At 36.1% G+C, this 16,461-nt stretch overlaps 1 protein-coding gene across 1 annotated transcript in view; it reads left to right on the top strand.

Moving 5' to 3' along the window:
• Positions 1-16,461, top strand: part of LOC108544292 (potassium voltage-gated channel subfamily H member 5) — a gene marked incomplete at its 3' end in the record, with an annotated part of 202,468 nt that overhangs the window by 31,717 nt on the left and 154,290 nt on the right. The window contains exons 3-4 of the mRNA XM_017895350.1: positions 7,745-7,851; positions 12,222-12,350. Of these exons, the coding sequence (XP_017750839.1) occupies positions 7,745-7,851; positions 12,222-12,350 (236 nt within the window). The remainder of the gene's footprint in view (positions 1-7,744; positions 7,852-12,221; positions 12,351-16,461) is intronic.

Here is a 16,461-nt window from a genome sequence, read left to right as displayed (position 1 = left end):
GTGGGAGAGTTTTGGATTATGCCATGCTTTTTAACTGCATAAAAAAGTATTTGAGTCTTTCCCCAAATTGTCTTTACTTATCAGAGACAGTGTTTTCAAATGATCATGTTCTTAATGTAAACAATTATTACTTACTTGCGTAAAATACCAGATATGTTTTGTTAACCTAAAAATTGCAACAAGTTTAATGCCCTCACAGAACAATGAAGACTAGCATCTGATATATGAACAAATATCTGACCTTTTTCAGTTTTTCTTGGAAGCATGATTTATTTTAATGTGCTCTTCTTTTAAACTTCCTTATTCTCTTTTAAAATTAGACTATATCCATTTTATGTTTGCTGTAGCATTATTTAGAAGACTGAAGACCTGGAAGTAATCAAAATATCCAGTAGTAGAAGTTTATCTACATCATATGTTGCATATACTGGAAGGACAGTGACACTGGAAAAAACTAACAACATATTATCAAGTAAAAAAAAGTCTGAAGCAAAACAAAACAACAAACCCAAAACCACCCCCCAAGCAGTTTATAAAACAGTGTTTGCATCATGACTCACATTCTTTTACATATAGCTTTTTTCCCATTTCTTGAATAAATCCAGAAAAGCCTTTAAATGTGAGATACAAAATAACAGAGAGAGAAAAGAAGAAAATTATATGCACATTTAGAAACACAGGGTTGATGGCTAAAAGTTATTATAGTATTTGGAATTACTGACTTATAAGTGAATGTGGAGATAAGTATTTGACACTGAGAATATCCTTGTAAATAATTTTAAAAATTTTGCTTATCATAATAAGTTTTTAGACAGATGTAAGAGAATAAGAAGCTACAAAGCGGTGAGCTTCATTTTATATGGGAAAATACAACCTTTGACACTATACATCTCAGAAAAAAGAATCATTTTTGTATACAACTTGCATTAGATGAATTAAAGTCTATAGGATTAAAGTGACAACTAGGTAAAAATATTACATGCCATAGTTTTAAATGTTCAAAAGTGAATTGTTTTATGGTAAAATAGAAAACACATTAATTTGTGTTGTTATAATATCAAGAGGCTATTCTTTCTTTCTTCTGTTTTCTTATCTTTTTTCGTCTTTGTCCTTCTCAACCCCTCCCATGCTAGACCAGACACACAGAATCAAATTAAACATAGTCCTCAGTTTGTCACAATATTATCATTTTGCTTTCTCTAAGCAAAGCCTCTCTTTATTTCATTTTTTTCCTTTTATTTCTTTTCCCTTTCATCCCATCTCACTTCTTCCTTTTAAGATTATTCATTCTAGAGTGTGTTTATTGTATACCTTTCTATGTGTCTTCTGCTTGTTTATTAAATATGTGTATTCTGGAAATGATATTGCTTTGCATATGTTGGTTCTTAAGATCTATTTAATTCCTACCACACTGTAGTATTTATGGTTTCTTACTCTTTTCATTCACCGTTATGTTTTTAGACTTCTTTGTGTCCTCATATGATGATCTATTCATCATGTCTGATTGTTGTCTAATGTTCTAGTGTCTTCACAGCCTTCGTTCTATTTACACATTCTATTAGTCCTGGAATCTAACTTTGACACTTTGCTACCTCAAACAATTTGGAAATAAGCATCCTCCTACACATCCTCTTGTGGCCCTGTGTGAGAAGTTTTCTATCTCTATCCCCAGAAATGGGATTGCTGGATAATAGAATATATGCAGAGTTTGTAAATTAACTGCTGTGAAATTGTTGCCCAGAGTAACCTTCTGTTTCCATTCTCAGCAGCCATTAGTGAGGGTTCTAGTTTTCCTACATCTTTGCTATGTCATAATAGTACTGAAATTCCTATTTGAAAATATCTGATGTGTGTTAGGTATTGTCTCATTTTTGTTTTAGCTAAAATTATGACACTATAACACTTTTGGATACCTAGGAATTTCAAACGTTGTCCATTTTACTGTGGACATTGCATTTTCCACGCCTTTGGACTGTTTTCCTGTTTACTGGAGGACATGAAAAGTATTGCATGTTTAAAAGAGATTATAGACTTTGGGAGAATGACATTTAAAAGCATGTGATCTTATCTCATGACCTGTAGAAGCTCTGACATTTGGGATATGCTGTCATAGATTAGGTAGGAACCACTTTAGCATTCTACTTCTAATTAACCTGAAATGTTTAAGAGCCTATTCTGCTGTCGTTTTTTGTTTTTGCTTTGGATAGAGGGGTGAGAAGAACAATCAGGTAGTTTAGGTAGGCAGGATTGAGGGGTAGATAGATGCTCTCAAATGAACTTTTTTGAAAGGCCATTTACAATCTCTTATCCAACCCCGTCAAGTTAGACAATTAGTCAGAGATATTAGAAACACTTTATTGGACAGATCTCACAGCATTTTTATGAACACAGGATTATCTCAGCAGCTACCAAGAGCACGTGACAGATGATGGATGCCAGTCAGTCTGGCTCCATTTGGCTGAGGGCTGTGCTTCTCACGATGAAACTGATGAAAAGTATTGAAGGGCAGAGGTGCCTTGGTGATATCAGTCTCCAAAGGTTAGAGATATACAGTGCTATCCCTGTTTTTCCTTAATTACATGTCATGGATCAACCATTTATTTATTCCAGTGAAATCCTTTGAACACCATATAAATCAATGGGTTGTGAAACCTTTTTGTTATGATTCTCTGTATAAAGGAGTGTCTTTGATTTATTCCAAAACTACCTCTTTCAGATTTTGAAAACTGTATTTTTTTTATTTTTTAATTTTTGAGACAGAGTTTCTCTCTTTTTGCCCAGGCTAGAGTACAATGGTGCGATCTTGGCTCACTGCAACCTCCACCTCCTGCGTTCAAGTGATTCTCTTGCCTCAGCCTCCCAAGTCGATGGGGTTACAGGCGCCCACCACCACGCCTGGCTAATTTTGTATTTTAATGGAGATGGGGTTTCACGTGGCCAGGCTGGTCTTGAACTCCTGACCTCAGGTGATCCGCCTGCCTCGGCCTCCCAAAGTGCTGGGATTACAAGTGTGAGCCACTGCGCCTGGCTGAAAACTGTATTCTTATTTGTTTTTAATTTTTCCTACTTAACTTCCCTTCTCTCAGGCTTTCTCTTGGCAGATCTCAGTCCACCTCCCATTAACATTTATGATTCTATGGTTGTGGCCAGTTCTGAGCTGGAGACCACATTTACCCACTGCGTTAAGGCTATCTGTGTTGCTTTTTTTGATGAAGCATTTGCTAATCTGTGAACTACAGCCTGCAGATAATATTACCCTGTACTATGGTGACTGAATGTTTGTTGCATTTTAGTCTAGACACACTGTTGTACATTTAGCAGAGTAAGAGAAATTGGTGGAACTCATGATTAGGTTATGTTTTCTTCAGAGTTGTAAGGGTCTTTTCTCCTTTGGAAGTCTTTCAATCATTGTAGCCATTCTTACTGCTAGGTATTATAATGAGGCTTGTTTGTGAGATTTTGATAGTAGAGCAAGGGATCCAAGAATAAGTAAATCCTGCTACAAGCCCAAACCACCTGTTCTTCAAAGTTTTCTAGGTCAGATACACATGAAAGGTAACTGCCAGATGCCTAGGCGAGCGGTTATGGCCTAGAACAGGCCTGAAGAAAACTTATTCCTTATTCCCAAGATGAAACCAGTCAGTTGTGTGACAAGAAAAGTGGCCAGATTATACAGGAGCAGGCTCTGAGTGAGTGAGTGCTTCAACCTCATGAGCTTGTGAAGAAAGAAGATTCACAGAACCATGCACATCTCCCTTTAAGGCACAGTGATCCTGCCTTTTGGAAAGCATGGTTCCTGGAGAATCCTGGAGAAGCTAGAGAGTGAGGCTGGGATTGGGAAGGGGCCTTCTAATCCCATCTGTACATTCCAGTCATATTTCAACCATTGTGTAACATGTTACAATTTGTAACTTTATTTGCATTATCCTTTTGTCATGCTTTGAGTTATATTATTATTGTCATCATTTTACTGATGAAGAAACTATGGGTCAGAGAGGACACAAGACTTGCCCATAAATTATCCAGTTTGTAAGTGGTCCTCCAAATACAAAAGTCCTCTGTTATACCATGACTGCCCAATATTATAACAGAGATATAGATTGCTTCTGTGAATCCAATTTTGTTTGTCTTTCAATAAAGGAACAGTGCAGTAGTTCATTTATAATTACCAAGGAGGAGCTTGGCATCCTATGTAAGAGAGCAAGTGGAAGTTTTATAATTTTAAAAATATTTCCATTACATATTCCTTGAGGATATTTAGTAGAAGATATGAAAACTATGTAAAATTATTATATATGGTTTCTAAAGCCTGTTGATTACTATTTCTATAATTTGTGACCCCTCAAATTCCATTAACCATTCAAAGACTGCATTGAGCTTCACTCATCCTGAGTCAGGCTTCAGGAACTGTGTTAAAATATTTGAACATTCACATGTGACAGAGTCAAGCAAATCAACAAATGTGCCGTACCCATAGAGAACGGGGAGTCATTGATTTATCGGTATGGCTTGGACAACTTTGGATGAAAATACTTTCAGAGATTGAATTAACCTCCAGAACACTTGCCTTGGGAGGATAGATAGAGAGTACATTTCTGACATCCTTTATACTCTGTTTTCAAATACCTCTTATTATTTAACTGCTACATTTCACCCCTTCAAATACATGTTCTGTCACTGGAAATATGTGGTATAATAAATGAAAAATCCGAGTGGAACAATGCAAGAAATGAAAGATTATTTTTTAAAACAGTATTCGGATTTTAATAATATAGGATTATTTTCTTAAGTGCCTTTATTTTCCTAGGATAAGTGATGTTAGCATTGGAAGGACTTAACTAATGGAGGTGTATTGTGAATTTTAATAGCTTATTTAAAATTATTTGTTTGTTTTTTCTTCTCTTTAGAATTTTAGTTGCATCAGACCTGTGTTGCATTTTTTCTTAGTTGGTGTTATTAAACCAATCCCTCAAAGAGCTTCTTTTTTAAAATTTGAGTTGTAACTTACTTTTAAATCTTTTAGAGTTAATTTTGATAATTTTATCCTAGTTGCTTGCTGTATTATAAATTCTTTCTTATTGTTTCTGTTGGCCAATTGTGAATATTATGTTTCAGTTTATTGAACCATAGACACCTGTCATTTAGTAGCAGCGTGAAATGGTTTTTCTTTCTTTTAAGACTACAAACATTTACTTAGTTTATTGCCCTTATCTTGAATTTTAAAATGTTTCTGCTTTATTAAGATTCTTTAATTGAAAATAACAGTTAGTAAAAAACTGATTAAAAAAGTTCACTTGTCTATAAAACTATTATGTACAGTATTAATCTAATTTTTTTTGGGAGAGGAGTTGCTTTATGTTCTTTAGCTGAATAATTTTAATTTAATTGTAATGCCTTCAAGAGATTTTTATAAAACTCACAAGAGCTGAAATTTCAGCTCTAAAAGGAACAGTGGCTTTTCAATGCCAGCTTGCAGGTACGCTTTGAGGTTTCCTGTGTTAGTCTAGATATAAGATATGGAATTCAGAGTCTGTCATTTTATTCTGAGATCTTTTTACTTATTTTGTTATTTTAATGACAAATAAAATTTTCTTTTAAATTAAATATATTAAAAATGAAGGATTCAGATTTCTTAGTGCTTGGACAATCTGCCTTATCTACTTTCGTTTCTTAGTTTCTAGAATTCTAGTTGCTTAGGTTGGTGTTATAGAAGGTGGGCTTGAGTTGTCGTGTAATTTCCAGTTGTAATGTGGTGCTATTATTGGGTCCTGTGTGTCATTACTGAATCTTGCTGATAAACTATGCCTTTTAGGTTGTAAATTTTATTGATTGATAATTTCAGGTGTAGATTTTCCATGAAGATAATGAATCTGAACCTTCAGGGGCCCTCATTTGAATGCATGTCTTTCGAGGCTCTGTTCTTAATCTTGTTTTATAATTTTGTATTCTTTTTCTTAAGGAGGGCTCCACAAATTGTATAAGCTTCAGCCTCCACCACACTTTGGATCTGCCTCTGGTCAATATGTGAACTCTTTGAAAACTGAAAGAAAAGCAATAACAAAGATAAATATTTGATCTTTCAAAATCTTAGTTAAGGTATTCAGTAATGCCACATTTTCTTTCCTGGTGGAAGAAATGGTCTGGACAGTCATACCGATCAGCAGAACTGTGGATCTAAAACCAGATGTACAACTGATGATTTTGAAAGCATTGAGAATGGAGTTTTAGAGGCATGTAGTTATTGAGTGAGTTCTGTTATTTAGATAATCAGACTTTTGCCAAGGTTCTCTTAGAAAAATAGAGAATGTCAAACATTGGAAAGTTTTTGTGGAATATAGACATTCATTCCTTAATCTGTGTTTTGTATGTTCCTCTAACAACTGTAATAATGTATGATTTTTTCAAGATGCCAGCTTTACTTCCCTCCCGCTAGCCACACTTGTACCTGTCTTAAGGAAATCTCCTGAAATGATGAGAATGTCAATGCATTATATGTATAATATGCAATCCTCACTTTATTATGATAGTATGGAAACATAACAAGGTATATGCAAGCTGAAACCACATAATAACGATCTTAATACTCAATAAAAATTATGATTGTTTTAGCATCTTTAAAAATGTTTGTCAAAACATTAAAATTCTCTTATTGTTGGTTATCAATGAAGGGAGCTGAATATAATAGTAAAACTCATATTTATGTAGTATGCTGTGATTTTGAACATTAGAAACATTGAGAATGGGGGAAGTGTTTTATTTATTCTTTAAAAACTTATCACAAGTCATTTGAACAATATTTGCCTTTTCAGAATATAACTTTCTGTATAAAGGCAGCATCTTTTCTATCTCCTCGAAAATTGTCACCCTCCTTTCTAAGTTAGAATTAATTTCAAATATTTTATTCTTCCACTTTTACTATTGTGAGCAATGTACTAGAGCTCCTTTAATGAGGAGCTTTTGTTTGTTTCTTTGTTTTTGAACTGGTGTCACCTCCTCTGGGAAACCTTCATCCTTTTTGTTACAACCACTTTCCTCATTTATATTGATGAGTTCACCTTCACTAAGTCCTTTTGGCTGCATAGCTAGAGTCTCCCAAATGGCAGCAGTATCGACATTTCCATGGTCACCTATTTCTCTCATAACTTCTTTTATGTTCAATTTGAATTCCACTTCCAACATTATTATTTGTCATTTCTTTGGTGGACTTTAATTTTTGTTGGCTACTTACTGCTTTTGATTATCCATTTTTGTAAAATGTCACGTAGGTTTATCACTGAGAGACAAGGAGGCAATATGACTACATGCTTTTCAGTCTGTGCGTGAACTGAATAACAGCTGTGCTGTTACCAGTACTGACATACTTTGAAAGAAGTGATGTGATCAGTGACTAGTTGTGAAGGTGCATCTGTTATTTTTCTAGTGATTTGTAGACTGAAGATCAAGCAGCAAAGCTTGCGCTTTGTGCAATTACTCGGTTAACATACTATGGTAACTGAAATTTGAACTGTGTTGTGGAACTGGTGTAATTTAACTAAACCATAGTGACTGAAATCTGTGCATGCGGGAACTGTGTAAAGCAAGAACTGCCTCTCATGATTTGAATATTTTAGTTCATTGTGGAGGAGCAACATTATGTTTTGTAACCACATTTGACTATTTAATCAAAGACAACTATATGATTTTTGTAGCGTTTGAAAGGCAACACAAAAGTGAAATCGATTGTTTCTTTTTTTTTCCCCTCCAGTTTTATGTATGGGGAATTGACTGACAAGAAGACCATTGAGAAAGTAAGGCAAACTTTTGACAACTATGAGTCAAACTGCTTTGAAGTTCTTCTGTACAAGAAAAACAGTAGGTATCTCAATTATTAATAAGATGTGCCAACTCTTTATGAATATTACGTTTGGTAAGTCATAGTGGAGCTAAAATGTAGAAAGCATGTAAAACTTCTATTGCTTCTTTTCTTGGCAGGGGCAGAGGTTGCTGGTGAAATTAGATAATAAAATTAATAAATAATTCTACCTATGGAAAGCAACCTTTTGAGGAATGGAAGAAAAATGAGATGCATCCTAAATATGACTTTCGTATCAGGAGCACAACATTTTGTAATTAATACTTATGATAAAGATCCTATAATTATGTGACAACAACTAAAATTGACAGATACATGTATTAATTTCTTCTTATGGTTAAAGAAAATGGTAATTGCTAACACTGGATATGTGGAATTACCTTTCAACACAAACACAGACAATGTGAATATGTGGTAGCTACTTGAGGGGAATCTCTACCAATACAGCCTTTTGCCAGCCTGAGGCTCTTTTGTGAGAAAGCCTAGTAGAAAGTAGTCATTGTTCTCAGAACAGATCATTCACATTTGGTAAATTTGTACTGATTGTTGGGAACTTTCTCTGGCATGAGATTTGTATGTGGTAAGGTATTATATAGTGACATAATATCTCATGATATAGACTTTCCATCAGAGTTTGGAGGGAAAAAACCAACCCAACAAAAACCGAGTGTACTCAACAACTCAGTCCCCTTTCTAATTCACTTTATTTGCATGGTTACTTACTTTTATCTTTTGCTCTTTCCACAAATTTTCTTTCTTTCTTTTTTCAAATGAACAGTCACTTCATAAGATGAGTCAATTTATTTATTGCTAATAGCAGATGATAGCAAAGTCCATTATTATCTTTGATGGAAATTGATGGTTACTAAATTCTTCCCAAGTTTGGAAAACATTCTCGCTTCAACAGGCAATGTCTGTTCCATGTTCAGTGCCTGTTGGATCTTGTGGAGCATAATTTATCCTGTCCATTTACTTGAAACATTTTTTATCTGTGGAATATTTGGAATTAAAATTTGATTTCTCTTTTTATTAGTAGACTAATAAAGGAATAACAGTGTTAGGCATTGCCTCAAAGTAGTGCACTTGATAATGGAAACATTTGTGTTTAGTAATTTTACTTAAGGAATGGCTTATCTTATCTTTCATTTTACATCAAGGCCAAAGAGATATTTCAGTTTGAAGTCATAGCTAGATGTCACCTGGCTTGTCACCTAGAAAACAATCCCTTCTGAATGGTCAGCTCTGTCCTCTGCAAGAGAAAAGGCAGGCTGTAGGTGCTTTCTGGGTCTTTTTTGCCAGGTCTAAATACATATTGATAATTTGTAGGAGACCTGTATACCAAAAAACCCTTCATTTTCATATGGTTTGTTAACTCTTCAATAATTTAGATATGTACTCCAAATTTAGCAAATAATGTAAGAATATTCCCTATAACTAAGGTCATTCACTCTCTGGCATTTAAACAAAAATAAACAAACATTTGCCCGACTTTAAAGCCCCAAAGACAAGTCCATAGTTTCTGAGTTTCTCAAAAATATCTTAGTGAAGCCTAGGTGACATAGCAAGACCCTGCCTCTATGAAAAAAGAAAAGCTGGGCATGAAGGCACATGCCTGTAGTCCCAGCTACTCACGGGAGGCTGAGGCAGGTAGATCGCTTGGGCTCAGGAGTTCGAGGTTGCAGTGAGCTATGATCGTGCTACTGTATTCCAGCCTGGGTAACAGAGCAAGACCCTGTAATGACAACCACCACAACAAAATATCTTAGTGGAATTTGTGCTTATTTACTTTAAATCATGTTAGTAATTCCTTGAATTTTACATTTCCAGAAGTCCTTCCAAGGTAGTTTAGATATTTTGCCTTATGTTAATGGATTGAAATTATTATCTGACCATTGTTCAGGCCTACTGGTTCTTTCCTGATAACTCTCTATGCAGATAAGTTCCTGCTTATAGCCAATAGGATATATACCCCATAGCATTGTAAATTAAAACTCATGCCTCCTTTCTGTGTGCTATCTACATTGGGTTTTGTTTTTGTTTTCCTCTTTAGGGAAGGATAGGTGTTATCCATGTGGAGTTTTGCTATTTAATTGCAGCTTTTAAAAAGTCTTGCAAATAGCTGAAAGGTTTTGAATATCAACTGAGAAAAATATTTTGTGATTTAAAAAAATGTTATGTAGAAAATTCACATCTGTAGAAAACTGTTTTGGGAATGGCTATGTGCCACTACTTCCTTTAAGTAATTAGGTTAAACATCATTTTGCAAATGGGGGAATTGAGGCATCTGACTGAATATGCATCACCATTGAAATTTTAGTTTGCAGCCTCTGTTCTGTAGGTCCAGTGCTCTGATTAGCAGGGGGCTGTTTCTTCTGTGGGGAAAGAAATGATAGCTCTGAGCTTAAAATAGCTCTTTCTGTGTACTCAAAGGCAGAATTGACAGCTGAGGCTCCTCCAAGTCATCAATGCTGAAACTCTGCACTGAGATTCAGTGGCAGCAGGTTCCTCTGCTTAACCCTCCCAGACTCCCCAGCCCTCTGAACCCCAAATCCAGAATATGAAGGATCTATCACCAGATACTTGGCAAATACTGAGCCTACTTGGGGGAAGTATGACCCTGTGGCTTGGAAAGTTGAAAAACAATTACCTTCATATCTAAAGCAGTTGTAAAGAGAGCCCAGACTCTGCCAGAATTTGAAAAGTTGCAGTTTTCACAGGAGGGCGTGAAATCTAACATCATCTCTTTCTGTTCGGATTTCTAACAGACCTTGGAAAATGACTTCTTTTTTTAGTGCCCTTTTCTCTTTGTTTATGACCCTTCTGCCTCAAGCTCACTGTGTTGGAATAGCCATAGGCCATGTATCCACTAACGTCTGGGCCTGGTGATTTGTAAAACTGTGCACATCACTCACAGTTCCTGGACATGCTGTGTAAAATACGAAAACAGAAAAAAATGAACAAGCCTCTAGGGGAGATGATGTGATTATTTCTGAGGTCTGTGTCTTATTCTACCATCATTTTGGAAAGGGCCACGTCCTTCCATAGGGCCCCCTGGGGTTGCAAAAAACCTGATTGTCACAGCTGAATAGTCCCATAGAAATCTTCTTTCTTTAATTCTCTGAATTCTTGAGCTTGGTAGTTATCTCATCTTGTCTAAATGAAAAATTCCCCTTTGTGGTGACATTAGGTGACTTTTTAATTTTTTATTTTTTTAGGCTATGGGAATAGAAATGCTTCTTATTCAGTTCTCAATGGAAGCTAGTAAAATGCTAGGGTCTTACCTACAGATGATTAATAGCTGCATGGTTCACTCCCTAAATCCTAAACCTTATAAAAACCTTTGTGTCTTAAAATAGAATATTTGGAGGGGCTTTACCACACTGTGGCTTGAAGAAAATATGATGAGAAAAGTGTCTCTTTGATTGTAATGTAAATGTGTCTCTTTGATTGTAATGGCACCTTCCTTCAGTGTTTTATCACCTAACAGATAATCACACCTTTGAAGGCATTTATTGTGCCGTCACATATTTATATTTGTTATATGCCAGTTCCTGATTTGTCCAAATTGTAAGCCTTGAATACTTTGATACCCTCTGCCCTAGAGGACAGAGTCTGCAGTAGCCATCCTTTGAAGAATGTGTCGATAGAGTCCAGCTTCATGCTCTTTGAGTGAGCGAGGTAGGAAGCGGTGGCTTGAAAAGATGCCTGGGGATCTCAAAGGCTGGGGACATGTCTTTTTTTTTCTTTCAGGCTGCCTTAACAGTTTCAAGTAGATTTCTGTGTACATCGGGCATCAAGTTTTGCTGACATCCTCTCTCTCTGATGTGGGGATGCAGTCAAAGCCATAGAGCTATCATATAAGTCTATCTGACTGATGAGAGCCTTGGGATAGAAACAGTATTTTAGATGTCCCTCTAAGAGGAATGCTTATTAGAGGATCAGGTATGGCTGTTGCAGTTAATTGGAAACACTTGTCAAACTGACAAGACGAGAGAAGCAGGTATGAGTGATCACAATTGGTAAGACTCTCAGAAGAAAGTTGGAGAGAGTAGCAGTGGTAGAGGGACGCAGACCTACAGGTGATGCTGGGATTGCTTAAGTAGGCTGCACTGTGAAATGACAACCTGTGCTTTACTTTAGAATTTTGATATTTTGGCTTGAATACTGTGTACGTTAAATTTGAATAACTGGTAGTTGATACCAAATCAAACGTTTATTGATTATTTGTAGTAATTAATATGCTACTGTTTTGTTGTTGATTCCTGGCATAGCTGTTGGCAGCTGAAGGAAGAAAGAAGCCAGGAGACCAAAACATTGCTGTGGCCATGCCACACTCTAATGTCCTTTCCCCGACTTCTCTCTGTTACAGGAACCCCTGTTTGGTTTTATATGCAAATTGCACCAATAAGAAATGAACATGAAAAGGTGGTCTTGTTCCTGTGTACTTTCAAGGATATTACGTTGTTCAAACAGCCAATAGAGGATGATTCAACAAAAGGTAATTTTCAAAAGAATTACTACATTGAAAAATTAGGCTGTTGCTAAGAGATCTTATTATTTTACCTCCACTCGTTGAACTGGAAAGCAAAATTCTACTATGAGGCCTTTCTTTTGCTTCATTGCTTGGCATCTGTTTTATTCAATCATATTGTCGGAATAGAAATAGCATGGCTATCCAAAGTTGAAATATAGGTTGGTTAACTTGTAACATGAGTAAGAAAATTTATAGAGCATTTTTTTGTTGTTGTTTTTCAGTCAAAGTCTCACTCTGTTGTTTGGGCCAGAGTGCAGTGTTATTATCTCAGCTCACTGTAATTTCCGTCTCCCAGGCTCAAGTGATCCCCTACCTCAGCCCCCTGAGTAGCTGGGACTACAGGAGTGCACCACCATATCTGGCTAATTTTTCCATTTTTTGTAGAGTCAGGGTTTCGCTGTGTTGCCAAGGCTGGTTTCAAACTCTTGGGCTCAAGTTATCTGCCCACCTTGGCCTCCCAAAATGCTGGGATTACAGGCGTGAGCCATGCACCTGGCTGAGCATTGTTAATTTTGAATCAATATAATTGGAATTTCAACACCACATACCATGGTGAGCTTTAGAACCCAAACGTAAGAATTGGTGAAATGGTTTGAGTGAAATCTAACTAGAGCTCAGTTGGTTAGTTGATTGAATTTTGTTGAATTAGTTAAAGTTGTAATAGTTGACTTTTCAAGTTATTTTTCAGTTTTTATTTATTCTGTTGTGTAGTGCCTAGGCTAGATGTTACTAGATTATGGAAAGAATAATTTTGTCATCAGGAGAGTGGCTGGCAAAATGCAAACCTTCCGACTGTAGTCTTATTGACTAAAATAGTCAAAGAGACTGCTATAGAAGCTACTAGTCAGTGGCACGTGCTTTTACCTCCTTTTCTTTGTAATTTATTCCCAATTTATTCTCTCCAATTATGTTTAAATTAGAAACTGGTGTCATATAAATGAAGAATTTCAAATAACCTTAGAAGTAGCTTTTATGAAATGTTATTTTAATAATCTCTTAGGAAACTAAAATAAAATGTCTCCCTCTTTGCATTTGGCAAACATCGCCTTTCCTTACTTCTTTTTTAAAAAACTGGCATAGAAACTTTAATCTCTCCAACTGTAATCATAATTATAGAAAAAATCACATTAAGTTTATTCCTTGCACAGGAGCTCACGTATATAATGTTGTATCTGCTCAGTTTCTGGTTAACATCAAATTGCAAGAGGAGAATTTTTACAGTGTGCAAATCATTCAAAGTATGACAGAGAACAATTTATTTGTACTTTGAAGATCGAATAAAGTATTCGGTTTGGACCCCTACTCCCTGTTTCTATGCTTTTACACATAGGCTCAGTGCCTAGGAAATTTAAGATAACTATAAATACTGCTTTTAAATTGAACAGTCTTCTAATAGTATTTAGGTTTAGTGCTCATTTGCTTGTTTTAACATTCGTGGTGCTCCATCCAATAGCCAGAGAATACATATTCTTAACCTCACGTGGAGTGGAGCGTTCACCAGAGAGATCACATTCTGGGCCATAAAGCCTATCTTAATAAATTTTTAAAAATGTAAATCTTAAAAAGTATGTTCTCAGACCAAAGTGGAATTAAACTAGAAATGAGTAACAGAAAGATATCTGGAAGATCCTGAAATATTTGGAAATTAAACATGTTTCTAAATAAATCAAAGAAGCAGCCTTAAGATAAGTTAGAAAATATTTAACTAAAGAAAATGAAAATACAATTTATCAAATTTTGAGATGCAGCAAAAGCAGTGCTTAGAGGGAAATATGTAACATTAAATGCATATATTAGAAAAGAAGAAAGACATAAAATCAATAACCTAAGATTCTACCTTAGAAACTAGATAAAGAAAAACAATTTAAACCAAAGCAAACTGAAGACAAGAAATAATAAACCTTACAGCAGAAATCAATGAACTAGGCAACAGGACATCAGAGAAAATCACAAAAACCCAAAGCTGGTTCTTTGAACAGGTCATTAAAGTCAGTAAACCACTAGCCAGGCTAACTGAGAACAAAGGATAAAGACACAAATTACCATTTATCAGAAATTAAAGAAGGGCCGCTACTGTTCATCCCATGGACTTTCAAGCAGAGTAAAGGGTTACTGCGAACAACTCTATAGCTACCATTGATAAGCTGGATGAAACAGACCAGTTCCTTGAAACACGAAAACTACCAAAACTTACAGAAGGAAAAATAGATAAACTTCATTTGCACTTCATTTATTTAAAAAATTAATAATAATTAATAATCTTCCAAAACCAAGAAAAGACCAGGTGCAAGTGATTTCATGGTAAGCTCTACCGTACGTTTAGGGAAGAAATAATAACAGTTCTTCAAGTCTTTTCCAGATAATAGAAGCAGAGGGAGGTCTCTTAACTTAACTCTGAGGCAAGCACTACCCATATAGCAAAACCAGAAAAGACATTACAAGAAAGGGAAACTACATATATATATAATATATATAATATATATATAATTCACCTTCTCAGTCTTTTATAACTGAGAGTAGAATAAAGAGGACTGGGCTAAGAAAAGGAAAATGCAGAGACAGGAGGCAGACTCAACTATGGACTGCTTTACAAGCTCTCCAGCACCCTCCAGGTTGCCCCAAGGGGAGACTTCCAGGTAACTGCCATTGGTGCAGGAAGCCAGGCCACTGGAAGGCAAACTGCCCCAATGGCATAAACATAGGGAAAAGCCCTGTGTGACTTGCCTTCTCTACCACAAGGGCCCCAGGACAGAATTCCAACTCTTAATGGCCTTTAGTGGAAGGAGCTCTCTGCTCCAGCAGCTAACAACTCAGATATCATCAACAGAACAAAGCCAAAGGCAACTCTGGAGGTGGCAAGTAAAATTATAAATGCTCCTTTTGCATTCAAAAGCTGCCTACTCTGTGCTAATCGCCTTCTCTAAGCAACTCTCCTCCAAATAATGTTGCATAATCAGGGCAAATGATATCCCCTTCCTTCAAAAGGAAAGATTCATATGCCTTTATATTACTTAAGGGATCAATTACTATTCTCCCACCAGTCCCTGGTAAAGTTGAAATACCCCAGACTTCTGTAGGGCAAAATAGCCTTTCCACAATTTGTGCTCACTAATATTTACTCAACCTGTGAATTCATTTTCTCTGTAATATCCCTATTTCTCCCAGACAAGCTAACTAAATTGTTAAACCATAACTTCAACCTGAACAGTCCTACCTCTGGGGTTTAGAAATAGCCCACACTTATTCAGACAAGCCCTAGCAAAATCTAACTGAGCAATCTCTTGAGGGGAATAACTTCTACAGTATGCAGATAACTTCTTTATCTGCTCTCCACTCACAGGATGTGCACAGTAACATGCAGTACAAACCATAACTTCCTAACAGAAGGAAAATGACTTTTGTCTAATTACAGTTATGGGTGGCATGTGCAGTATCATAGAACATAGGGAGCTTTTCCTCCCCTCAGAGGAAAACCTAAGATCAGATGGGACAGCTGGAAAAGATCCCTTTGCTACTAACAAGTGTCTTCTTGAACTTCTGATTCACTGTTGCTGCAATGGGTGAGTCTTTCTCTGGCTTCACTGAGCTCCTTGCCTTCCCCAACCCATTGCAGTCAATGCTTTTCTCTCCCTCTTTCTTTCCTTTCCCTTTCCTATCTTCTGTGTTAGAATATGCATTCCTATTCTCCTGTTTTCTCTGTGTGTGTTCTAAAATGGACAACTAGGGGCAAGTTTGAAACTTTCCAGTTCAGTATTGGTTGCTAAGAGAAGTGGCTAACGTCTATGTTTTGTCAGGCATATTTTGCTCTGACCAAAAGGAAAATATTAATTTGGCTACTCCATGAAACCACTTGGGCAGCATCTTACAATATTAAGAGGATTTTGGTCTGTGGTTTCATGAAATAAAAGATAATAGTAATTTTCTTTGTTTTGCAGCTTGGCCCCAGGGCTATAATACAGAGAGCAAGGTTGCTAGGGCTGCTCAGGGAAAGGGAACCCAGAAACCTGGCATGCTGGCAAAAGGGTAAATTCTTTTTTTTTTTTTTTTTTTTTTTTTTTTTTTTTTTTTTTTTTTT

Source organism: Rhinopithecus bieti, unplaced genomic scaffold (genome assembly GCF_001698545.2).
Source record: "Rhinopithecus bieti isolate Rb0 unplaced genomic scaffold, ASM169854v2 scaffold_26226, whole genome shotgun sequence".
NCBI classification, from domain to species: Eukaryota; Metazoa; Chordata; class Mammalia; order Primates; family Cercopithecidae; genus Rhinopithecus; species Rhinopithecus bieti.
The sequence above is the reverse complement of the archived record's forward strand: the minus strand, read 5'-3'. Positions and strand labels throughout refer to the sequence as shown.